Source organism: Phoca vitulina, unplaced genomic scaffold, assembly GCF_004348235.1.
Source record: "Phoca vitulina isolate PV1807 unplaced genomic scaffold, GSC_HSeal_1.0 scaffold2, whole genome shotgun sequence".
NCBI classification, from domain to species: Eukaryota; Metazoa; Chordata; class Mammalia; order Carnivora; family Phocidae; genus Phoca; species Phoca vitulina.
Window position 1 is genome coordinate 79,276,639 of NW_022589705.1, and position 25,689 is coordinate 79,302,327.

At 53.1% G+C, this 25,689-nt stretch overlaps 1 protein-coding gene across 9 annotated transcripts in view; it reads right to left on the reverse strand.

Annotated features, from left to right (window-relative positions):
* PTPRU (protein tyrosine phosphatase receptor type U) overlaps positions 1–25,689 on the reverse strand; it is a 77,665-nt gene that overhangs the window by 48,036 nt on the left and 3,940 nt on the right. For all 9 annotated transcript variants that reach the window (XM_032389556.1, XM_032389547.1, XM_032389540.1 and 6 more), the window contains exons 2-7: positions 13,853–13,984; positions 10,742–11,013; positions 10,127–10,208; positions 9,907–10,022; positions 9,323–9,497; positions 8,461–8,754 (exon numbers count right to left, since the gene is read on the reverse strand). In XM_032389556.1, coding sequence (XP_032245447.1) covers positions 8,461–8,754; positions 9,323–9,497; positions 9,907–10,022; positions 10,127–10,208; positions 10,742–11,013; positions 13,853–13,984 — 1,071 coding nt within the window. The remainder of the gene's footprint in view (positions 1–8,460; positions 8,755–9,322; positions 9,498–9,906; positions 10,023–10,126; positions 10,209–10,741; positions 11,014–13,852; positions 13,985–25,689) is intronic.

The following is a 25,689-nucleotide window of genomic DNA, read 5'->3' on the forward strand; positions in this document are numbered from 1 at the left end:
CAATAATGGCAGGGGGCGCCTGGGTGGCTTAGTCAGTTAAGGGTCCGACTCCTGACTTGGGGCTTGTGATTTCAGGTTGTGATCTCAGGGTCATGAGATTGAGCCCCTGCTTGAGATTCTCTCTCTCTCCCTCTCCCTCTGCCCCTCCCCCTTACACACACTCACTCTCTTGCTCTCACTCTCAAAAAGATAAATAAATCTTAAAATAATAATAATAATAACAACAACAACAACGGCAGTTAACATGTAGTGGGTGCTTTGCATGTGCCAGGCCTTGCTCTGGAGGCTTGAAAATACATTATCTCATTGAATCCACTCTGTAATCCAATAGACAGGTGCCATTTCTAGCCCTGTCATATAGATACAGAAATGGAGGCACAGAGAGATTAAGTAAGTTGCCCAGAGTCAGTGACACAGAGAGTCACATAGGGAAGCTGGGATGCAAACTTGGACAGGCTGGCTCCAAAATCCAGACTCTTAACCACCACCTGCCTCCCCATGAGGAAGTCAGCGTCCGGCAGCAACAACCACAAAATCACACCAATGCCTCAGGAGGGACAGCTCCCCCAACACGAGGGAGGAGCATGTTCCTGCGCTTTACAGCCTCTTGATGAATCTGTGACGCCACTTATAAAATGTAAAGAACCCAAGGCTTCTGAAGCAAAGGCAGGATGGAGCCCAGGTGCTCAGCCTCTAGTCCATCTGCACTGACCAGCTGCATGATCTTCAATCTCTGGGCCTCAATTTCCTCATCAAGGAAATGATGGAACAAGCCAAGATTACTGACAATCTTCTCTTTCTTGCACCCTAACTCTGTGAGATGCAGTTTCATTACCCTCAAGTTCCATGAGCACCTGCGAAGCGTCCCCAGTTAGACTCTCAGGACACGCCTTAGTGAGCAGATGAGAAAACACTGCTGCTTGCCTCTTGAGATGATTAAGTATGACCCTACTATCTCTACAGGATTCATTTGCTCAGGATGCTCTTTACAAAGAAGATGCAAAGGGAAACACCATGCTCTTGACTCAGGAGTACAATGCCGGCCCAAGTACAGCACAATACAAAGTTCATTTCCACCAGAGCTTTCCTTTCTTCCCTGAGCCACAGGCAAGGGGCAGCCTCCAGTCATATATCAGGCCACCAAAGAAATACGTCAGCACCTGCTAGGAGCAAGGCCCACCTCTTGACTTCTTGCACAGTCTGGCTCCCTTCTCCCCACAAGCAAGGCAGACCCGATCCCCACCCGACAAGAACGCTGAGGGTCTGGTCCCACTGCTCACTGCAATCCGAGGGCTGCTGACTGCAAGCCCACTTATCACGCTTGTTTCCTCGCCTGTTCCTGGCCCCAGAGATTTTCCTCCTGTTTTTCTATGTGGTTTTGTTTTACCCCGCATTCTTAGGAGTTTGGAGTGGATGGGGGCGGATTTCATGTGCGCTCGCCCTGCCATCTTGTTCAGAGATCCTTGCTTTATTCCCTGACTTCCAGGCTCTGGTCCTGGCTGCCCTATGGGTACTGTCTGTCCCAGAGGGTCTAGGGAGCCAAAGTCCCAGTGCTTTATTTGCTCCCGGCAGCTCTGCGCACATCCCCGCCCCTGGGGACACTAGCCCCTTTGCATCCTTGCTGGGTTGGCCAACATGCACTGCCGCCTTTGCCCTCCTGCAGCATTTAGAGAAAGACATGAGAAGTTACTTGTAAACTGGTGACACAGGCTGGGCTGGGACTATGATGAACAGGACGGTAAGTGTCCCATCCAAAGGGGACAGCTGCTACTCAGCTCCAGGCAATGTTCTCATGAACAACTACAGACTCGGGATAGCCAGATCCTCCCCGCCCCCCCCCTTTTTTTTAAAGATGCTATTTTTAAAGTAATCTCTACACCCAACGTGGGGCTCAAACCCACAACCTGGGATCAGGAGTTGCACGCTCACCGACTGAGCCAGCCGGGTGCCCCGAGATCCTCCCATTTTTTTAAGAGAAGCCAGAAATTCAGATTTTTATGTGAAACCTCCAGATTTTTAAATACTGGCAACCTACTTAGGTTTTGGTAAAAACCACTTCGTATGGCACAAAATAACAAACCTCTAACCTGGAGGATGAAATTTCCACCTTCATACTTGGGTACCTCACTCTAAAAGACATGTTAGCCCCCACCGACCTCACTGGATTGAGGGGTCTTTGAAAAGAAAGCTCTTTCCTCTTCTCTCCCCCCGTGCCCCGCCACCCTGATCAAATCTGGGCAAATCCAGGGGCTCAAATAGTTTGTTGACTACAGACTGATCTGTTGATTGAAGGGTGTGAATTCATGAGTCTCTCTGTTTCCAAAAACCATCTGGCACCCAGACATACTCTCTTCAGCTGCCAGCACACACTGGCAAAACAGAACTTGGGGACCTCGAAGCCCCATCCCTCTAAATTCCATAGGGCTGCAGGCCACTCAGAGATCAAAGGTCAGATGCATGGGGGAGGGGGAGCGGGGAGATGAACAAGGAGGCTCACAGTTAACACCTGTTAAATTACACCAACATGTGTTGATTTTCATAATTCTAATAGGATGCAATAACCCTGAACCATTCAACTGTTTCTCCTGGAAGGGGCTTTGGAGTGGGGTCTGGTGCTCCAAATTTCAAATCCAATGGGGTCTCCAAAGTGCAAATTCTATACAACTATTTGTTAAAGCAATATATTTCAAAGCCTTTCTTAAGCCGCTCCTGACTATCCTCCAGAAATTACTCAGAGGGGGGAGAAAAAACACTGTAAGCACGAAATTGTTCAGTGTAGTCTTACTTATAATAATAAGGATCCGGAAACATAATAGTTAAGCAATATGGAGACACTCCCTGGACTTCTAAAAGCCAATAAACATAATTATAAACACCACCACACATGGGACGCCACAAAGCAGAGGAAGCAGACTACAGAATGCTTTCTACATCCCAATGACAAGGGTGTAAAACTGTACTGAAGGCATATGGGCAGAGATTTGAAGAAGACTGAAAAACTGGGCGAGGATGGCAAGGTTTAGAGTGATTTTTTTTTTAAATGCCTTCTCCTGACATTATATTACTGTTTTTACAGTAAATCATATTGCAGGAAGGGAGTTTCAGGGAGATGGGGGAGAGGACAACACAACCGACCAACCGCAAAACTGCTGGCCAAGGTGCCTAGGCAGGGTGCTGGGGAAGGGGGCGGGAGGTGCATCACCGAACCAAGAGAAGCACGTCATTAAGACGGGCAGGAGGAGTCATTAAGGTCTTGTCTGTCTGGTCCCGGGCCCCAGCTTCTGTCCTCGCCAGCCCATGTGAAGTGTTCAGCAGTGCCTGGCACAACGTGGCCACGTCAGCCCATGACGGCACCTGCTGTGCCCGTGGCTGCTCTGGTTTTCAAATACTTCCCTGGAAATCGGGAGAGTCAGACTTTGGTTCTGACTGCTAGGGACTCACTGGGTGGATCTGGGCAAGCAACTAACTCTGTAAAACTCAGTTTACTCGTCTGTAAAATGGAAGTCTGCGACCGCTGCCAGCACGCAGCCTGCGGCTGGGGCCCACTGTACCATCCCAGGCAAGTGCCTTCCCCTCTCTGGGTTTCATTCCCCCATCTGTACACTCAGGAGAGGAGAAGAGAGATTGTCTGTGGACCCCCAGCTCTGATTTCTTTTATTCTGAATACCAGAGCAGAACTGGCTTTGAAGAGTTAAAAACACTGTAACAATAACAGCTGTCCTTTGCTGCGTGCTTACTGTATGTCAGGCCCCATCTTCACACGTATTCGGTACACTTATGGCCATTATTTGCATTTCACCCGAAACACCGGAAGGCCCGAGGGTGCAGGCCTCACACCTCCTCTCTTTTCCACGCTCACTTATTCCCTAAAATCTCAGGACTGAATCCGGGGTTCTCAACCCTGGCACTCCTGACACTTTGTACTAGATAATTCTCTGTTGTGGGGGCTGTTTGTGCACCATAGGACGTTCGGCAGTTTCCCTGGCTTCCTCTACCCTTCAGATGCCATTATCACTCCACCCCCGGTTGTAATAACCCATGTCTCCAGACACTGCAAATGTCTCCTGGGAGACAAAATCACCCCCAGTCGAGAACCACCAGGGTAAAAGATCTCATCCAGTCTCGTGGCTTTAAATGCCATCTATGTCTATGCTGCTGACTTTCAAATTTATATCTGCAGCCTGAACCTCTTCCCTGAGCTCCACTCGTAAATCCATCTGCCTGATGGATATCTCCACTTGAACGTCTAATAGGCATCTCAAAGTCAACTTTTCCAGCACAGAACTCCTGATCTATGGCACCCCGTCACACCTGCCCCTCTGCGGTCTGCTTCTTTCCGGTAAATGACAACTCCAACCTTCCAGCTGCTCAAGCAAAACACCTTGGAGCCATCCCTGACTTCTCTCTACTTCCCTCTCGCCTGTGCAATACGCGGTCCATTGGCAAATGCAGTCAGCTCGACCTTCACAGCCTCCACACCTTGCAGCCGCCCAGTTATAGCAGCCTCCTCACTGGTCTGCCCTTCTTGGCCCCTCGCCCTCCTAGAATCTATACTTCGCAAAAGGGCCAGAGTCATCCTTTTAAACAAAGTAGGTGATGTCACCCTGTTTTCCCCCCAGCAATTTCTCCAGCTTCCTGCGTGGCTCAGTCCTTCGCCTCCTTCAGGTCTTGCTCAAAAGTCACCTTCTCAGTAAAATGGTCCCTTGAGCATTTTTTTAAAATAACAATCCTCCCACCCGGGCCCGCCCTGCTTTATTCTTCACAGCGCTTATGAGCTTATCATCATCTGACAAACTATGTATCTCACTTGTTTTACTGTCCCCTCCTGCCAGCATGTGAGTTCCATGCAGAGTTCCTGCAGGGCAGGGGGAACTCATATGCCAATGGCCTTGGTCTGTCGCGGCCACAGCGGCCACAGTCCTATATTCCTAGCAACTACAATATTGCCTGACACCTAACAATAAGCATTTGTTGAATGAACCTTAACACCAACCCTGTGTGGTAAAGATTCGTATTCTTCTCATCCTGTAAAACAACCGGATGAAAGTTCCAAGAGGTTAAGTAACCTGACCCAGATTCCTCACCTAGAAAGTAATTCCCACTGGAACACTCCAACCCACCACCCAGGGTCTCTTCAAATGGGACATTCAACTGGATTTTAGATGGCTCCCCAGATCAGCTTTTAAAAACACTTAAGAATATAGACTGGCAAAAATAATAAAAACCTTGTATCTTAACCAAAAACTAACTCAAAACGGATCATTGGACTCAAATGTAGAGTAAAAATAGAACACTTTTAGGAAGAAAAAAAAAAAAAACAGGAGAAAATCTTTGAGATCTAAGGCGAGGCAAGGAGGTCTTAAACTTGACACCAAAGCACAACTCATAAAAGGAAATGTTGACAAACTGGCCCTCATCAAAATTAAAAACGGTTGCTCTGTAAAAGCCCAGGTGAAGAGTATGAAAAGATGAGCTAAAGCAAGAAGAAAATATTTATACACTGCATACAGAACAAAGGACTAGTATCTAGAAAACGTGTAAAGAACTCTCAAAACTCAGAAGGAAAGAACGAATAATCCAATTAGAAAATGGGCAAAGACATGAACAGTTCACCTAAGAGGATGACAGACGGCAAATAGCGCATGGACAGTTGTTCAACATTACGCATTAAGGAAATGCAAATTAAGACCAAGATGGGATATCACGACACACCTCTCAGAATAGTTAAAAAAAAATAATGACAATTCCAAATGTGGACAAGGATAAAGAAAACTGGATCACTCATACATTGCTGGTGAGAATGTAAAACAAAACAGCCATTCTGGCAGTTTCTGATAAAACTAAATATGCGATTATCATACAACTCATCAGTCACACCCTTGGGCACTTATCCCAGAAAAATGAAAACGCATGTTCGTGCAAAAATCTGAACACAAATGTTCACAGCAGCTTTACTTATAAGAGCCCAAAATAGGAGCCAGTCCAGATGTCCCTCAACAGGTGAATAACCATTCACCTGTTAAAACAAACTGCAGTGTATCCACACCATGGAATACTACTCAGCAATAAAAAGAAACAAATGACTGATGTACTATAACAACTTGGATGAGTCTCCAGGGAATTATGCTGAGCAAAATAGCCAATCTTAGTGCCAAGACAATTCAATGGGAAAAGAATACTCTTTTCAACAAATGGTGCTGGGACAACTGGACATCCACATGCAAAAGAATGGAGTTGGTCCCCTACCTCACAACATATGCAAAAACTAACTCAAAACAGATCAAGGGCCTAAATGTAAAAATTAAAACTATAAAAGTCTTAGAAAAAATAGGGGTAAATCTTTGTGACTTTGGATTGGGCAATGGTTTCTTAATAGGACATCAAAATCACAAACAACAAAAGAAAAACGGACAAATTGGACTTCCTCAAAATGAAAAACTATTGTCTACAAATGACACCATTTAGAAAATTAAGAGACAACCCACAGAATCAAAGAAAATGTTCGCAAATATATCTGATAAGGGTCTAGCATCCATAATACATAAAGAATTCTTACAATTCAATAATACAAAAACAAATAACCCAACTTAAAAATGGGTAAAAACTCTGAGTAGATATTTCTACATAGAAGACGTACAAATGGCCAATGAGTACATGAAAAATTGCTCAATATCATTAACCATCAGTGAAATGCAAGTCAAAAACCCACTGAGATACCATTTCACACCCACTATGAGGGTTATAATCAAAAAACAGATAATAACCACTGTTGGTGAGAATGCAGAGAAATCAGAACCTTCATACACTGCTGTTGGGAATGTAAAAAATGGTACAGCTGCATACAATGCAACATTGTTCGGCAATAAAAAAAGATAAAGGAAAAAACATGCTACAACATGGATAAACCTTGAAAACATGAGCTAAGTGAAAGAAGCTGATCACAAAGACTATGCCTCATATGATTCCGTTTATATGAAATGTCCAGAAAAAGGCAAATCTACAGAGACGGGAAGTAGATTAATGGTTGCCTAGAGCTGGAGGTGGTAGGAGGAAATGTGGGGAGGAGTAGACTGCTAAAGAGTAGAAACTTTCCTTCTGGGGTGATGAAAATGTTCTAAAACGGATTGTGGTGATGGATGCACAACTCTGAATATACTATAAATCACTGAATTGTACACTCTAATGAGTGAATTTATGAGATGTGAATTATATCTCAATAAACCTGTTACCAAATTTTTAAAAACCAATTTCAAAAGGTTATATACTATATGATTTCATATTTATATAACATTTCTGAAATGGCAAAATTTTAGAAATGACGGGCAGATTACTGGTTACCAGGAGCTGAGGTGGGAGGAAGGGAAGGTGAAAACAGATATAAAGAGCCACACAAAGGAGTCTTAAATTGACTGAACAGTATCTTGACTATGGCGATAAACATGCAAACCTATACATGTGATAAACTATACAGCACTAAATACACACACGCACACACACAAATGGGGACAAGTGAAATTGGGGAACTCTGAAGATCTGCGGATTATATAAATGTCAATACCTTGGCTGTGATATTATACCACAGGTTTGCAAAATGTTACCATTGCGAGAAACAGGGTAAAGTGTGTGGGCAATCTCTGTATCTTTTGCTTTCTTTTTTTTCTTTTTTTTTTTTTTTTAAGTACTCTCTATACCCAACTTGCAGCTTGAACTCACAACTCCGAGGTCACAAGTCACATACTCTCCCAACTGAGCCAGCCAGGCCCCCTGCAGTTTTTCTTACAATTGCATGTGAATTTATAATTATCTCAATAAAGATTCCAATTAAGGAAATACATTGAAACCCGTTCTGTTCTATTCTCAATTTCTCTTTAGGTTAAACAAGAGTGTCCTTTGATGTAGGAGTGCCATAGCTCCTAACAGCTGCTTATACCGTTTTGAACAAAGAAGAGCAGACCTCAGGCTCAAAAGACCCAAGAAAATCCAGCTGAAATTTAATAACACACTTTTATTTTATGGTATATAGTCATTTATCTAGATGCTTTAATGTAGAATTAAGAACACAAATTCTGGAGCCAGCCAGTCAAGGATTCCAATGCCAACTCCGCCATTTATTAGCTATGTGACCTTGTGCCAGTCACTTAACATCTCTGTACTTCAGACATCTCATCTGTAGAATGGGTATGACAAGAGTACCTAGATCATAGTGTTGGGAGTTTTAAATCAATGTCTGTGTGTGTGCGTATGTGTTTATATACATATGTGAGTCTGGCACAAAATATTAGCTATCATTACCTTTACCATAACAAGGATTGGGGGGAAATCACGACGTTTTATAATGTTTTAGAGGCACAAGGGCAGGCCATATTACCTCTCGTAATGTGCCCCCTTGGTCCATCCCTGGGTAGCCCTGAGCCCATTCCCAGGTGTCTCAAGGACGGAGTTGGGCCAGGAGGTACCCACCTGCGCACTTGGTTCGGCTGATGAGGGGCGGCCCGGGGCGGCCAGTGCCGCCATCACCCGGGCGCGTGAGCAGCACGCTGATCTCGTACTCCGTGTCCGGGTCAAGGTGCCACAGCTTGTAGGTCTGCAGGCTGACGGCATGCACCTCGGCCCACGGGCCGCGGGACATGCGGTACTCAATCTCCTTGCGCACAATCGGCCCGTCGCCAATGATGGAGTTGGTGTTGAGCTGGATGATGAGGTAGGTGGGCCCCGCGCGCAGCAGCTGCGGGGGCGCAATGGGGGTGGGGGGCTCTGCGAGGGCGTGAGGGAGAGGCGGAGCCGAAAGATGCGCTGTGAGACCCTGCCTGGATGGCAGCACATCCGAATCCCCAGTAGCCCTCCCTGTCCTCCCAGGACCCTGATGAAGCCCCCAGACCCTCAACTAGACTTTCTTGCCCGCGCCCACTAAATCCCCAGGCCCTAAGGGGCACCCGCTCCAAAGGCTGATCCCACACTCACCCCTAAGCCTACACCCTGTCCCTCACTCCCCTCTGAATCCCCGAGTTCTAGCGTTCAGGGGCTGACCGCAGGAGGCTTGGCTCAAACCCAGCTCCCCAGAGCCAGACCCCGCCTCGCGTGGCTCACACGCTAACAGGGTCTCCCCGCCCGCCTGCCTCTCAGACCCCGCCCCCTCGATCAGACCTCCTTCCAGGGGAGAAACTGCCCCTTACGCAGGCCCCGCCCCCGGTCACACCCTGCCGGCCCCACCTTTCCGCGGGCCACGCCCCTCTATCCGGCCATGCCCCCCCGCCCCCAGCCCCATCCCTCGGAGGGGGCAGCCCCAGCACCCACCCCCCTACGCGAGCGTAAGCCGGCTGACCCTTGACGATGAGCTCCGCGAAGTTGGAGACGCCCGCGCCTCGCGGGGCCTGGGACACGCAACGGTACAGGTCCTGCTCCGAGCGGCTCACGGAGGCCAGCAGGAAGGTAGCCAGGAAGCGCCGGTGGCTGATGTGCCGCACGGCGGCGGCGGGCACCAGCGCCCCGCTCTGCCGCTGCTCAGGGGTAAGGTGGACAGGGTCAGGAGCGCCCGAGAGGGAGGGTCGCGATCTCGCTCTGACCGGGGCGAGGGGAGTAGTCTATGTCCTGGCCCCATTTAGCTGTCCCTAGTACACAGGGGACATATGGGGTTCCTGGAACTAGCTCCGCCACTGGAAGGTGCGGGATAAGAAGCTGATTAAGGGAATGTGGTCTCTGCCTCTGATGGAGGGTGGTCTGGGGATCCTGGAGCCCCGCTCTGTCCTGGGGGTATAAGAGCACCCAAGAGGGCAGAGCAGAGCCTAGGTGAGGGCAGGGAGGCATGAGTAGAGGTGCTGGAAAATGCAGGAGCGACTCAGCACCCCGCAAGGAAAACCCAGGTCCCAGAAGTCTCCCCCACCCTGATAAGGTCCCTGCCCCCCTCACCTGCAGGAGAAAGCGCTCGGCCTCTACTGCTCTGCCCGCCGCCATGCACTGGAAGGAAGCGTTCTGGCCAGCATTGACCTCCACATCGCCCAGGCGGGAGAAGTGCGGGGCCTTCGCTGCGAGGAATAGAGCCTGCGTGTGAGCTGGGCCTGTGCCCCCCACAGGCAGGAGCCACGGCCACCACACCCCTCACCCTGCACCCCCGGGGACTGGGACTCACCGCAGGGGTAGCTGAGAAGCAGGACGTCATCGAGGCCCATGTAGCCCCTGCCGTCTGGGGAGGTGAGGGCCTCAAACAGCACCTGGGGGAGGCGGGAGGGTCCCTGTCATATCCCTCCAGCCCTACCTGGGGGGTGCCCACAAGGGATCCCTTTAGCTCTGCTCCAGTCCAGGCTCCTCAACCAGTCGAGGTCAGAGCCCAACTCACAATGACCTTCCCTACCAAGCCAGCTAGTTGTGGGAGGGAGTGTCAGCAGCCAGAGCTAACAAGGTCAAGGCCAGAGGTTCCATCCCAGTTCTGGACCCTTGCCCTCAAGCAGGAAAACTTCTCCCAGCCAGACAGGGTTTCCAGGTCAGCACTGTTCCAACTCACCCTTGACTCTAGCCACAGACTATTTCTATTGACAGTGATCTCTGACGCTGGATCTGGACCGCAGTGGCACTGAATCACCCGATGCTGACCACAGACTGACCCCTGACCTTGACCGCATATTGACTCCCGATGCTGAACACAGACTAATTTCAACCTCGGTCACTAGCTTACTCTGACCTCAGGCTGACACCTCTCCACCCCCACCCCTAAGCACAGGCTGACCACAGACCAAACCCAGCCTACCTGATACTCATTGGGCCAGAAGGTGCTGACAGCCAGCTCAGCCTGGTGCCACTGACGGCCATGCGACCCAGTCATGTTCCAGACGGCACTGCCCAGGGGACCCCCATTGACACGCACGTAGATGCCCAAGGTGCCCGGGCTGTGCCCATCCCGGCTATATAGGAAGTAGCTGAACTGCATGCAGTGGGTATCATTCTCGCTCAGGCTCTGGAAGATGACATGGGCCCTCTGGCCTGGAGCATGCTGGGAAGCATTGACCATCAAGTAGGAGCCTGGAAAGAGAGGAGGAAGAGGCAGGAGCTGAGGAGGCTTGGGGAGGACCAAGGTCAGGTGGGCAGAGGAATGGGGCAGAAACAAAGGACTCCAGGCATTTGGACCCACTGGGTGTCAAGGGTTCTGAGTTCTGGTCCTAGCTATGACTCACTAGGTTGAGTCCCTTCACCTCCCTGCATCTGTTTCCCAGAGGAGAGAACTGGAGAGGCAAAAAACACACACAAGTGATTCTCTCAAAACCTTTTATGGCCCCTCACCACCTACAATCACAGTCCAAGCTCATGCTGACCCACGACTTTCCCCATGTTCTGAGCTGCCCTTGGAGGCAGGGACTAACCAGGTCATTCATCTTGGAGTCAAGAGTCTGGCACACGACAGGCCCTCGAAAGCTCCCTTTTCTGAAGCCCTCCCTCCCTGTTCCTCTACAGGCTTCTCTCCTGGCCTTTGGATCATTAATAAAGTGTAGGTCTGTCTCGCCAGCAGCCTGTGATGCCTCGGGGGCTCCACTGGGTCCCCAGCACAGGTCTGAACCCAAGCTGAATGAGCGTATAGAACAGAGACCAAATGAAAGGACTCTAACTTCTCTTCCAGCCCCCACCCTAGGTCTAAATGCCTGGGATACAATTCTCTTAATTTCCAACATGGAGAAAGGCAGCACTCTCCTTCCCCAGATCCAGATCCGGGCTGGGCACGGGCAGGGGAGTAGGAGGGGGGTTGGCAGGGTGAGAGTGGGCTGGACTCCTCAGGACCTGGCTGGAGGATCATGGCTTCCCTTTTGTGGGGAGAAGGCCCCAGCAGCTGCCAAGAGGGTACCCACAGCCGCCCAGCGCTGCCTCCTCCCAGGCTTGGCTACCAGCCAACACAAGCTCATTCAGATCCCAAACCAGCAGGCTCCCTGCTCTGGGAGGGCTCCCCAGGGACTCCACTGGAAGGGATCTCATTCATCTCTGTGAGCCAGAGGCCTGTGAAGGCGGCTCCTGGATCAGTCCTGGCAGGATAGTAAACAGAACCCCCGAGTCTCCATCCCCACCCAGAAAGGGGCACATCCTGGCCCCCAACAGTGTCTCCGGTCCCACTCCTCTATCCCCTCTCCTCTCCCTGTGAGCAGCTACGTGTGTCTCTCCCCCTTTCAGTCTGACACTTTGTTCTTGCCTCTTCCTCCGGCTTCCTCTGCCCCTCTCTCCTCTCTTTTTTCCTACTTTGTCCTCACTCTGCATCCCTCTCCTTCTCTTTCATTTTCTCCCTTCATTGCAGTGGCTCTTCCTTCTCCTCTCTGTTGCTGAATCTCCCTCGTTCCTTCTCCCTCCATCCCCAACTCCCTTCCCTAGAATGTGAGCACCAAGAGAGCAGAGACTGTGGCCCTCTTGCCAACCACTGCAGCCCCAGGATCCAGCACAAGGCCCACACTAAATACTAAATTTCTCTCTCCCCATGAGAGAGAGAGGCAGAGCCCACACAGGGTCCCTGCCATGGTGGGCACCTTACAGATCACAGTCACACAGGTCAGACTCTGATACCTACTAACACAGAGGTCAAACAAGGAGCTGAGGGCTGTTTATGTAAAGGCAGAGAGGAATGCCCCAGGGGAGGGCACCGTGTGAGCAAAGGCACAGAAGGGGGAGGCAGGGAGGCCTCCAGGAGGCAAGGTGAGTGGTAGGAGATAAGCCTAAAGGCTGCCTGTGTCAGGCTGTGCAGGGCCCCTCTGGCGGCTTCAAGTCCTGGCCTCACCACTGAGAACTTCTGCTGACCCTCCCCAAACCTTTGACAGCAGGTGCAACTGCAGCCATGCTGTGAGCTGAGTAGCAAAGGGCCTGGCCCACTACTATGACAGGGTGAAGGGGAGGAGGTCCTGAAGCTGTCTATTCTGGGGTTCCCTCAGCAAGCCTATTTGTTCTCACACTATGCTATGTCTTCCAACCCAAGCTAATAAAGTTGATAATTTGGCCTCCATCTGTCTCATCCTTTTCTGAATGCCCCATTGCTTCTGCACCCAGTGAAGGGAGTGCTGGTACTTGGGCCCCCTCAAATACCTCCAACAATAGCAACGAAACATTAATTGAATGCTTACATGCCACTCCCATGTTATGCACCTTGTAGACATTATCTAATAACCCTATGAAATGGATTCCTATGCTCTCCACTTTACAGTTAAGATAATGGAAGCTCAGAGAAGTTAAGTGATTTGCCCAAAGTCACACAGCTGATGAAGCCAGGATTTGAAGCCCAGTCTTCATGATTCCGGAACCAGTACACTAGGGGCCATTATCAGAGTAGGAGGCCAGTACTACAATCCATGTAATTAGACTCCTGACTCCCATTCCAGTGCTCATGATACCATAAGTGCCTCATCCTGAAACAGGGCAGAGCAAGGTAGAAACTGGGAAGGATCCAGGACTTCCAAGAAGAAGGGGACAGAGGAAGGAAGGTTTTATACACATCCAGCCCCCAGTGTTACTACTCTGTCAGCATCTTCAAGTCCTGGGAGACAAGGATGCAGAGGCTCTCAGGGAGAAGAGAGCCTCCCTGAAGGTGGAGGACTTAGGAAGACCTGATGGGAGTAGGGTGGACCCCGAGCTAAGGACAATGGGAAGTGGGTTTTAACTTACAGCTATAAGTGTCTTTGATTGCTTGAACCTGCACCCATTTTACAGGTAAAACTACCTGATATACACAATTGGACAGTGTCCACAGAGCCCCACATTCACAGTATCATGTATGTCATTACAGATGCAAAGGCAGATGAGACCCAGACAGGTTAAGAAATGTGCCCAAGGTCACACAACAGGTGGCTAGAACTGGAAGGAGAGAAAGAGGAATGGTGGTGGGGAGTAGGCTCACCGTGGGGCAGGTCCGCCGGAGACTGAGTGCCAGGGTGGACGTGCACTTGCTCCCACTGGAAGTCGTCGTACTGGGCCTGGCTGTACTCACAGGGCACTGCTGGGTCACTCACCTCCTCGAAGGTGCAGCCGGCTGTGAGGGCAGGGCCTGGTTAGCCCCAGCTAGGGCAGGGCCGCTGGCCAGGAGGGCTCCTGGGGCTCCCCTCCAGGCGCCCCCGCTGCTCCCTCCCACCCAAGCCCACCCCCCTTCCCTCCCTCTCCTAGGCCTCTCCCCACTGCTCCCTTCCTCCAACAAAACTCTCCCTCCTCCAACCCTTCCCCTCTTTTTACTGTCTCCACCCAACACCAAGACCTCCCCACCCTGCCCACCCTCCAGGACTCGCCAGGACCCCACACTGCTCAACCACCCATCAAAGACCCTCCCCCAGGAAAACTACTTAACATTATCACTCCATCATTGGAACCTCAAAACTCGTGAGATCAGGTCTAGAATTATCCCCATTTTACAGATGAGGAAACTAAGGCCTTAAGGGCACACAGCTCAGGACTGGCAGGCTCGTGAATGCACGAAGCCAGCCCTGATGGTCTCTCCTTCACTATAACAACAATGGCCACCGACTATTTCAGGCTTACCACAAGCCCTGCATGGTGCTAGCTACCCGCTCTCGGCGTGGCATCTCATTCAGGCCTCATCTCCTAAGGCAGGGACCCCCATGATTCCTGCCCGACAGGCGAGCTTTGGGGATTCACTCATCACCCAGTCACCCAAGTCAGGTCCCTGCCTGTGGGCATGGGACAGGCAAAAGCACAGTCCTGCATGGACGGGCCGCACGTATGACTAGAGAAGCAGCGTCCCATGATTTGGACCCAATATTTACACTAGAAAGGAGAAGAGGAGGGAGGGAAGAAGGCGGGGTAAAAACAGATGTGAGTCCTTTGCCTGGTAACGAGGTCCATGTTTCTCAGTAGCTCATCAGAGCCCTGAGTCAGGCACCTAGTAAACGTCAGACCGCCACTGGTGGAGGAAGAAACCGCAAACTGGTTCCTACACCCACTCCCAAACCTCGGTGCTGGTGGCCCCGTCATGGGCAGTCCAAGGCATCGGGGACCCGAGAAAAGGCCTGGCCAAGTGATAAGGAAGCAGGGACACGTCAGGCCAGGCCCGGTGCGGGGTACCTGGCAGCCACCCCATCTGACAGACGATGTGACGGAGGCCCCAGGGGATGAAGGGCTCCGTGCACAGTATCACATGGTGGGTACGTGAGCGGGCTTTGGCATTAGACAGACTTGGGATTGAATCTTGACTCTGCAACTTGCCAACCCCTGTGACCGTAGGCAAGTCACTTCTCCTGTTCCGAGCCTCAGTTTCCACCTCTGCACGTGGGGTTGTCGGGGATGCAACGCGGGGGTCCACCTCTCACCAGACCTCGCGCGTTCAAGTTCTCAGGAAATGGTCCTTCACAGGCGCCCCTAGAGCCCACCCGAGCCACAGGATGGGACTCAAACCTGCATCAGCCAGATACCAGAGCCCGTGTTTCCTTCACCAGGAGGAGCACAACCAAGCTCCTTCCCAGGCTCAAGAAGAGGAAGGAAAAGAAATAAAGAAGGAAAAGAAACTGGGGGCTGAGGGCCACGTGCCAGGCAGGCACCTGCACTGCAGCAGGGACTCCACTTTGGGGGGCTCGCCACGGTCGGGGGTCCTCCATTCCTCTTCCTGCACCCCACTGGAGTGTAAAACAATGAGATGTGGGCATGAGGCTGGCACCGAGTGGATGCGATGAAATAACAGAAGCCTCTCTCCAGAGCTGGAGCAGGACCTTGGCTGCGCTCTTTGCCTCTTTGTGTGAAAATCCCAAGTCAGCAGCATGCCCTGTGGCCTGTGGGAGGGAAGTTTTAACCCAACCTGTGCTGGGAAGGCCTCAACACTCCCTCTAGAAAATGACCCACAGTACAGCACAGAGGGAGGCCGTGCCCAGCAGGGATGGTCAGGTAGGGCTTCCTGAAGGAGGGGACAGCTGACTTCATTCAGCCTGAGCTGAGTCTGCAGTCTGCTCCCGAGGTTCTTGGCCAACGCCTCCCTAAGGCAGAGGGATTGCCAGAAAGGGAAGCCCAGGATCTAGAGCCTGGATGGGGCTCAGGCCCTTCCTATTCCTTTACAAGGCAGGTTCAAGTACAAGGCAGCTGCCCAAGGATGTCTCATCCATGGCCCTGGGGCAAGCCTGGGAGTGCTTTGGCTTCCCCCTGTCCATCCTCAGCCAGGCCACGTGAGCTATCAGGACTCCCAGACTGACTGACCTAGTCAGATGGACCCTCAAGACCATGTGACCTCAGCCAAAGTAACTCCCAGACTGCCCCAGGTCATGGCCCCCAGACAGACTGACCTCAGCCAGAGTAGCCCCCAGCTAATTATCCCTGGCCATAGTGGTCCCAACTTCATCCAGACCATCTGACTTCAACCAGAAGACCACCCAATTGCCTGACAGACCCCAGACCAGCTAACCCTGGCCAGAGTGTCCCCTGACACTCCCTGACTCCCACAACTGATCTCAGCCAAGGTAACCTCCCTGGCTGAACTTCCCCCTCCATAGGCAGAATGACTCCCTCTCCCTGGTCCATGTCCATCCTCAGCCCTGTGCCTCTGGGCCAAGCCCAATTCCAACCACATCCCTTAGGGGATAACATCTCTGGGTCCAGGCTCCTGGGTCCAGGCCCCATCCCCAATCCTCCCCAGCTCAACTCTGGGGTGGGAAAAGTCAGGCCTCCTAGGTCCTAAGGAAAACCCTATCCCCTCCAGTCTGGATGGCTCACGAGCCACAGCCCCAAAGCCAAGCCCCAGCTCCTTCTAGAGACCCAACTCCTGCTGGAGATCACCGACCTGGCTGGGGGGAATTAGATCAGACTTTGGATCCAGAGCAAGAATGGTAGCAGGGAATCCCTCTTGACTCCATCAACACAGACATGGGCCACAGACATGTACACACACACACATCAACACCACCATGAGGACTGTTGCCACTTACAATCATGTCCACCTATGCCCATGAAACTCCACAGTAATTCATAAGGCAGGTACTATTATTATTCCCGTTTTACAAATGGAAGCCGAGACACGGAGAGATGAGGTGGCTTGCCCAAGGCCACGCTCTAAGTCCCAGAAGCTGGGATTTAAGTCACCTTTCTTTATTCAAGGAGATTAGGTCCAGACAAAATAAGGCCCTGGTATTCCGCTGGCCACATGTGTTAATTCAGTTCCATTCACAGGAAATTAATCCACTGAAAGTACGAAGCAGGTCCCAGGCTGACACTATTAGAGGCACAAGGATGATTAAGATTCTGCCCTGCCCTCAGGGACCTCCCAGTCTGCGTGGGGGTGACGGAATACGACAAAGCAGAGAAGGGTCAAGACCACAAGGAGGGGTCCGGGAGAAAGACTTTCTGGAGGTGGGTGCATCTGAACAGGGCCTGGAAGGATGGTTATCATTGTGGCCAGAAGAGATGGGCGGAAAGGTATCTGAGACAAAGGGCCGGGCAGAAGCAAAGGAGGGGAGGAAATCAACACACAGTTAGTCCAGAGCATAGAGAGGAGCACAGACTGACCCAAGCAATGGGAGAGAAGGCTGGAGAAAGGAAGGCCGAGGCCAGACCAGGGAGGGAGGGCCTTATGTGTCTAGGTGAGTTTGGCCTCATTTAGAACTGGGAAGCCAGAGTAGGTGTTTGAGCAGGCTTCAGGTGAGACAGGGATACATCCTCTATGCCAGGAGGAGGGCAGGTGGGTTCTCCAAAGGGCAGCACAGGATCAGGAGGGAGTTCGGTGGGACAAGCCCCTATGGGGTCCACAGTCAGATGTCAGGAACTGCTGAGGAAAGGAGCCTCAGGTCTCCATCCTAGATGCAAACAGCACACACTCTAGTCACACCCAGAGAGATGCACAACACACACACACACACATGGCCCACACTCCCTTCCCCCAGCCTAGTCCAAGCCCCGGGGACACGGTCTCAGCCAGGCTGGGGCCAGGGAGAAAACCAGACCCCGCCATGGGTACCCCATCTCTGCCCTGGCCTCGCAGCGAGGGTGGGCTGAATCAACCCAGGACCCCCACCAGTTCCCCCAGCCTCAGCTCAAACTGGCCCAGCTACATTCCTCAGCTAATCTCCCCAATCTGGCAGGCGGTTGCCTCAGCAACCGTCAGCCACAATTTGGGAAGGCAGGAGGATGGCTTATCCACATCCGGCTGGGCTCTGGATGGGGCGATGTAAGGGGCAAAGCAACCTCAGCAGGAAGAGTGAGTGTGGGAAGAGGGTCTCCCCAGCACGAGGGTTTCCACATCTCCATGTGCGTGTGTTTCCATATGTTGACGTGTGTGTGTGTGCGCGTGTACATGGTTGTGAGAGTGACAGCCTGGTACCGACTCGCGAGCACTCAGCTAGGAGGCAGGAGACCTGGATCTAATTCCCGCTGAGCCTCTAACTCCCTGTGTGACCTGCAGCAGGCGACTGGCCCTCTCTGAATCTCTGCTTCTTCACCTATGAAATGAGAATGGGGACCCAGGTGACCTCTACGGCCACTTCCACCACCTCTAGAGTTCTGGTTCCATTTGTGTGAGCATGCCTGTGAGCAAGAAGAATGTGAGGGCAGAGAGAGACTATGGGGCAGAGGTATATGTGAGGGTGAGCATGGGTCTCCGAGTGTGGGTCCCCCAGGCAGTGTGCTATGAAGTTGGGTGTGTGCAGGTGTAGATTCCTGTGCAGAGGTATATGGGCATACTCAGTGATAAGCATGTGCCTACAGGGGAGGTGAGTATATGCGGTGGGGTAGCAGGGAGTTGTGTGTGTGTGTGTGTGTGTGTGTCCCTGTGTGAGCACCAGACTCCTCCCCACCACACAGGGAATGATGCTCTGTGCCAAGTCTGGCTACTAGCCACCACCAGTATTTTCGGAAGGACCCTAGGTAAACAGAGTTTGTTTGCAATGAGATCTTTGTTCTCTTTGGTTTGTTAGTAGAGCATCCAGTTCCCAAGGGTGGCCCCAGGAGAAACAAAACTTCTCCTGCCAGACTGCAAGTCTGGGGGCTGGGATCATACCCAATCACAGGCACAGACCCAACCCTGGCCCAGGGAAACCAAATGCAACCCCAGTGACAGCCCTGGTCTAGTTCATCATCTGAAGCCACATCCCTATGCCAGGTAGCCCAGCCCAACCCTGGAACCAACACTGGCCTCACCACTGGACATTCTTGCCCAACCCAGCCCTATCCTGTGTTCCCCACCCCAACTACAGCTCCATGTCAGGTCCATCTAACCCCACCTTCTCCATTCCTGGGGTCAGAGACTGGCCTCCGAACCCCATCCCCAAGCCCTGTGCATAGCAGGTGGCCAACAGTGGCTAGACTTTTCGGCCCCATGATCCCAACTAGTCTGACCCCAACCAACCCCACCCAGGCTCAAGCACCATGACTCCAACCCAGAGACCTGGCCCAACCCACTTCACTGCTTTACTTGCCCAGATCCATACATCCAGACCTCAGCCCAGGTTCCCTAGAGCTGCTCTCCAGAGCCCTGTATAACCAATGAGTAATTACTTAAGGGCAGGGGTGACCACCTTCTAATCACCCAGGATTCAGCATGGCTGCAGCCAGGAAGATCACCCAAGACAGGACCACAGAGAGACAAAGCTGAGCTGGTACCCCCTCCAGGAGCCAACACAGGGAGCAGCAATGCCAACATCCTTCCACCTCCACTGAGGATAGAAGGAAGCCAACTACAGCAGGGAACACTTAGGCCAAACCCACTCCCCATCTCCCTGATCACTATGCACCACAAATCCCAAGGTTCATGGTAGGGCTGCCATGTTGGTGGTAGAAGGGGAAGGCACAGGGCGGAGCCCGGCTCCCGACAGAGGCAAAGGGCTGAATGGGGAGCTGCGCTGTGCAGAAGTACAGGGGGCGAAGAGTACACAGACCCCTGCAGTGTGATATCAAAACACAGTGCAGCTGAGCAGAGAGGCAGAGGGCCATGCACAAACCCACACGGTGCGAAACTGCCCTTTGTTGCCTTCCATGGAGACACAGGGCTGTGGGGTGCCACGGTGTGGTGTGCGGGGGGGCGGAGGGGCACAGTGTAGCAGCTCTGCACAGTACAGAGGCGGAATGCAGTCATACACCACAGGGGAGCAGAGCACACGGCGTGCACAGACCCCGGTACCGGCCCCCCGTGCGCATGGCGGAACCAGCGCAGGGGTGCCGCATCCGTCGTGGGCCTGACCCAGGGCTGCACAGAGGCACAGCGCGCCAGGGCCGCGCATCCAGGGGCACACTGGGCGGGCGCTTGGTGCTCCGTGATAGGTGCACGGAAGAAGGCCAGGGCGCCAAGTTCGAGCCCTACTGGTTCTCCTCGCTCTCCAGACACTAGGGCGGGGCCAGGTACATAGCTGCTGCTCGGTGACTTCTCACGGCCAGCATGTGTCTGGTGCAGGTGCGCACAACAGTGCAGAGACACAGGGGTGAGAAGAGTGTGGTGTGGTGCAGAAGGAACCGCTGGGTGGGGAAGCCTAGTCCAGAATACAAGCTCAACATAGTCCCCAGCAGCGGAGTAGGTGTAGACTCCAGGGTAGGGGTAGAAAGCAGCACAGAAATGGAGCGCAGTGAAGATGCCGTGCGGAACCGTGAATTCGATGCAAGGGCTCTGGGGTCCTAAAATCCAGTAGAGTGCACACAACCCAACTGTGAGCACGTGCAGTGCAGGGCGGTAACCCTGTGCGGTCCATGCACAGATGCGCAGATGCAATGCTGGGTACGGTGCAGACGTGCTACCCGCAAAAACCCAAGCCAGTCCCAGAGCCTGACAAAGTGGCTCCAAGCCACAGTGTGAGTACAGACTCCCCGAGCAGTGTGCAGTGTGGGGCAGAGGTGCATGCAGGGCGGCCGCTCGAGGCAAAGATGTTGCTCAACTGCGGCTGCCAACAGAAACCTGGGGGAAAGGGCACTAGCAGACTCCCCAGCGGGAATCCCAAGAAAGGCTGAGACGCCGTAAGGGGCAGCGTGGCGGTGGCCATGGTGCCGTGTCGTGTGAAGGGCTTGGCCAGAGGGCACCTATCCAGCGCCGTGCAGTAAAGCACTGGGACCGAAGCGCGCATGAGGCAAAGGCATGCTGTGTGGGTAGAGTGCAAAGGTGGAACGCAGAGCAGCTGTGCCCAGAGACTCAGGAAAGGCCACATGCCCAACACGGTCAGATCCCCACTGCAATCGTGCAGTGCAGAGACGCCACGTGATGCAGAGATGCAGTGTGGCCGTCGCATGCCATCTGTTGGCACAGCGCAGTGGTAGGATGCTAGCAGCTAGCCCCAAATCCCTGGAGAGTCCACAAGCCCCATGCAAGGCACCCTGCCCAGTGAGGTGGTGCAGCGCAGAACAGAAATGCTCTACGGAGCAAACATGCAGTGTGGCCATAGAGAACCAAGTGTGGGCTCCAGGCAGTGGGCCGGTGTGAGGGGCTCTACCCAGAAACCCAGGAGAGTCCACCTTCCCGATGCAGCGGTGACATCTGGTAGAATGATCCAGCACAGACGAGAGCAGCAAAGACACAAATGGCAGGACACGTGAGGGATGGCGTTGCAGGACAAGGGGTCGAGGCAGAGGTGGAGTGCACAGACCCCCAGGAGGCTCTGCACTGCCAACGCAAGGCAGAATCCCGGCGCGGTCATGCAGAGCAGGGCTAAGATTCGGTGTAGTGCCAGGACGCAATGCAGGGGCCCAGTCCTGAGGGGCTGAGCCCAGGAACCCCGGAGAGCGTACGCCCGCAGCGGGCCAGCACCGTGATGCAGTGCAGTTCGGAGTATAAGGCAAAGACGTGGCACACGGCTGATGCCCCGCAGGGAGGTCACATGTGCTGTGATGCACTGGGCAGCGGGGACGCCCAGACTGCTAGAAAACTCTGTGACTCCAGCGCTGGCAGTCTGGGCCGGCTAACCCACGGGTTGGGGGCTGAGGCCTCGTCTGCCCTGTGGACTTCCCTCCACCCCGTCCCCCAAAACTCAACATCTTCAACCCCAGTGATTCTCCAAGGGCACAGGATGAAGCCATTGCTGTCCATGGGACAGGCAGCCCGAACTGAGCACATTGTCCAGGTATTTCTATCTGAGCAGGGCCCCAGCGTGCTGGCTGGCAGACAATGAATTCTGATTCTGCTGAAAAGCTTTTGGGCAAGCAAAGCACATCCTCTGGCCCCCAGCCCAGGGCAGGGCGGTGCGGGGTAGGACAGGGCAGAGACGGAGAGGGAGACCTACTGGACTAGACCCTGGTACAGGGTGAGCAGGAAGTGGGATGAAGAACAGCGAGGATGTGAGAGGCGAGCCAGATCCAACCAACCTGGCTGGTCACTGCTGCCCTCCCCCCCACCACCCCCTCCAGGGCCTGGATGTCATCAGAAGCCAAAAACAAACTTTTCTGAGCACGCAGGGTGCCCGCACACATACACACACAGGCTTAATAATTGTTAGCACTTACACAGTGCTTACTAGGTGGCAGGCCCTGTACTAACAACATACCTACGTATATAAAATATATCCTCAGGGCAACTCCATGCAGCACGTTCTATAATTACACCGATGTCACAGATGAGAACACTGAAGACCCAGAAAGGCCGAGTAACTTGCCCAGGTGTTACACAGCTGGTGGTGGTGGAGCTGGGATTAGAACCCAGAGCCCGTGCTCTTAACCATACTGAAAGTAAAACACATATTTACATACATGTGCAACCACAAGGGTGCACACTTTCACACATGTAAACACACATATACAAGCATTCTGAGCAAAGTATCCCCCACTCTCTCAGCTGAGACCCATCTATCCTTGTCGTCCACATAGCTTTCTGACACCTCCCAGTTGTCACCTCTTTTTTTTTTTTTGGAGAAAGAAAGAGTGCGCGCGTGCGACCAGGGGAAGGGAGGGGAGAAGCAGAGGGAGAGGGCGAGAGAATCTTAAGCAGGCTCCACACCCAGTGCGGAGACCCACGTGGGGCTTGATCTCACGATCCTGAGATCCTGACCGGAGCCGAAATCAAGAGTTGGACACTTAACCGACTGAGCCACGCAGGTGCCCTCAGTTGTCACCCCTTATCCCCAACTGCCCCATGCCCCCCGGTTCTCTCCATCCTCCATCTGCCCCCCAACCCTCAGCTGTCCCCCCAACACCACCTGTCCCCTCGGCCCCAGCTGTCCCCAGCCTCCAGATATATCTTCATCCCTCGTTGTCTCCCATCCCCAGTTGTCCCCCATCCCTCAGCTGTTATTCTGCCCCCAACTGTGATCTTGGTCATCAAATATCCCCAACCACACCCTTTCCCAATTCCCCCATCCCAATCCTTCCACCCAGCTTCTATACTCTACTCCAAAACCTCAGGGACCGTTCCGAGTCCCTGTTCTCCACATCTCTTCTGATCCACCACTAGGTCCTGGGATCTGCACCCTGGGAATCTGCCCAAGACTTCCTGAGTCAGCCAGCAACAGCCTCTTCTGAGATGTCCACCTCAGGAGTCCTCCCCCAGCCATTCTGCAGGCAATGGCCGCCCTGCCCGGAGCAAGCCCAGGGGGCATACTGGCCGCCATCCGTGACGGCCCTCCAGAGCCCAGCTCCACCCTCCACCCACTCCAAGCCTTCCCTGTGTACCCAGGGGTTCACATCAATGCAAACACTGAGTGGGCACCAACGATATACAAAGCCCTGGGGACAAGAAATGACAAAGACCCAGCCCAGCCTTCAGGGGGCTTCCGGCCCGGTGGGCAAAGAAGATGGAAAACTACTCAGCACACTGTCCTGTCCTACGTGCCTTATAGGAGAAATCGGAAAAGCCGTGCAGGGGTGTGGGGAAGTAGGGAGCATCCCTGGGGGAGTGACAGAGCTGGACTCAGGCCGGGCCAGTCAGCAGGCCCCCACGAGGTGAGAAGGGCGGGAGAGGCATTCTGGGCAGAAGGCACAGCATGTGCTAGGGCAGAGGGGTGTGAAAGGGCCTGGCAGGTTCTGGGATGAGGACTGGCCTGGTGATCCTGGATCATAAGGTGGACAAGCACGAGTGTGGTCAGGGGAGGAGAGGCATAAACATGAAGCTGTTCCAGAAAGCGGGGGGTGCATCATATAGGGTTTGGGTTTTGTCCCCTGGGTGCTGGAGAGCCTTGGGCTTGGGGCAAGGGAGTGGCAGCATCCCAGGTCTGCCTTCAAGAGGCCATTCAGGTCACAGGTGCTGGAAGCGCTAGGGAACTGACAGCAGAATGGAGACCAAGGAGGGCTACTGCAATAGTCCAGGCAAGAAATGATGGGCTGGGAGGAAGGGGACATGGATTCGACAAAACCTTCTTCAATGGCTGCAGAGTGATGGTTCAATCAGCCCACGTCCACCCCCTGAGGTATGCAGGCCTCACACCTCCAGGACAGCCCTGTCCATAGGACTTTCTGCCCTGATACAAATATCCGCTACCTGCACCGACCAATACAACAGCCACTAGCAACATGAGATTCTTGAGGACTTGAGATGTGGCAAGTGTGACTGTGGGATTGGTTTGTATTTTCATGAATTTTAACCAATTTAAATTTCATAACCACATGTGAATAAGTGGCCACCATATTGGAAACTGCAGGTAGAAAACATTTCCATCGTTGTGAGAAGTTCTATTTGCAGGAAGTTCAATTGACAGTGAGCTCTAGAATGAGAAGAACCATTCTAGAGAAGCAGAACCAGTGGGGCCTTCTCCAGAGGCTCCTGGCCTTGGGGTCTGAAGGGAGATCAGGAGGCAACCCTCGGGGCAGGGGGTGTCAGAAGCTGAGTGGCAGAGACCCTGGTACATAGTTGTACACAGTCACCGGGACACTCCCTACCCAACACATGTGCACCCCTTTCCTGGAGACAGAAACCCTGACCACAGGGCACCCCACACCCAGACTCACACACACCTGGATACTCTAATGCATGGGTACCCTGTTGCCGGACACAGATCCCCCCACACTCCGATATCCAGACACTTGGGAACCCCACACCCAGACACCCAAGTACTCAGATAGCCCCACATGTGGACACAACACAGAGACACTCCCATACTTGAACACCCATTAATCTGAGGACTGCCAGAACACCTGGATACACCCACCTCCGGATCCAGAGACACAGGGCCATCCCTAGGTTGGCACACCCTGATCCTCCCATAGCCTTGTCCTGGGACACCCACACCTAGATACTGAGATGCCACCCACCCAAACAGGTCTACACCCAAACTCCAGGTATTTGACACTTAGATACCAAGACACCCTAGCAGCAGGCTCCCCAGGGATCCAAACAGCTGGTCACCTCCCTATTCCAAATTCAGATCCTGCCATGCAGGGTAACCAGATGGCTAGACACCCTGACAAGCCACATATATGTCCTGTGCCCCAGGCTACGATCACACACACACACACACACACACACACACACACACACACCCCTCACCCCATTCTGACTGCCCAGATGCCAGGATCACATCTGCACACACCTCAGCCAGCCTCCCATAACCCCACCGGCAGGGGTCACTACAGGGAGAAGCTCTCCTCCCCTCCCTGGAGCTCACAAACAGTCAGCACACAGGTTGTGATCCACACCTGCCCACTCCAAGATCTGGGACAGAGAACCGAAGGAGTCTCCCCCTCCTGATGCAAGGCCTGCCCTCCCTCCTCCCAGGACACTCAGCTCAAACTGACGGTTGGGACTCGATGCTTCTCACCACCTGCTGAGGCCTCGGGCACAAAGGCTGAGCCTGGGGGCAGGACAAGCCCTGCCAGCTGCTGGGGTGGGGGGGGGGGGGGGGGGGGGGGGGG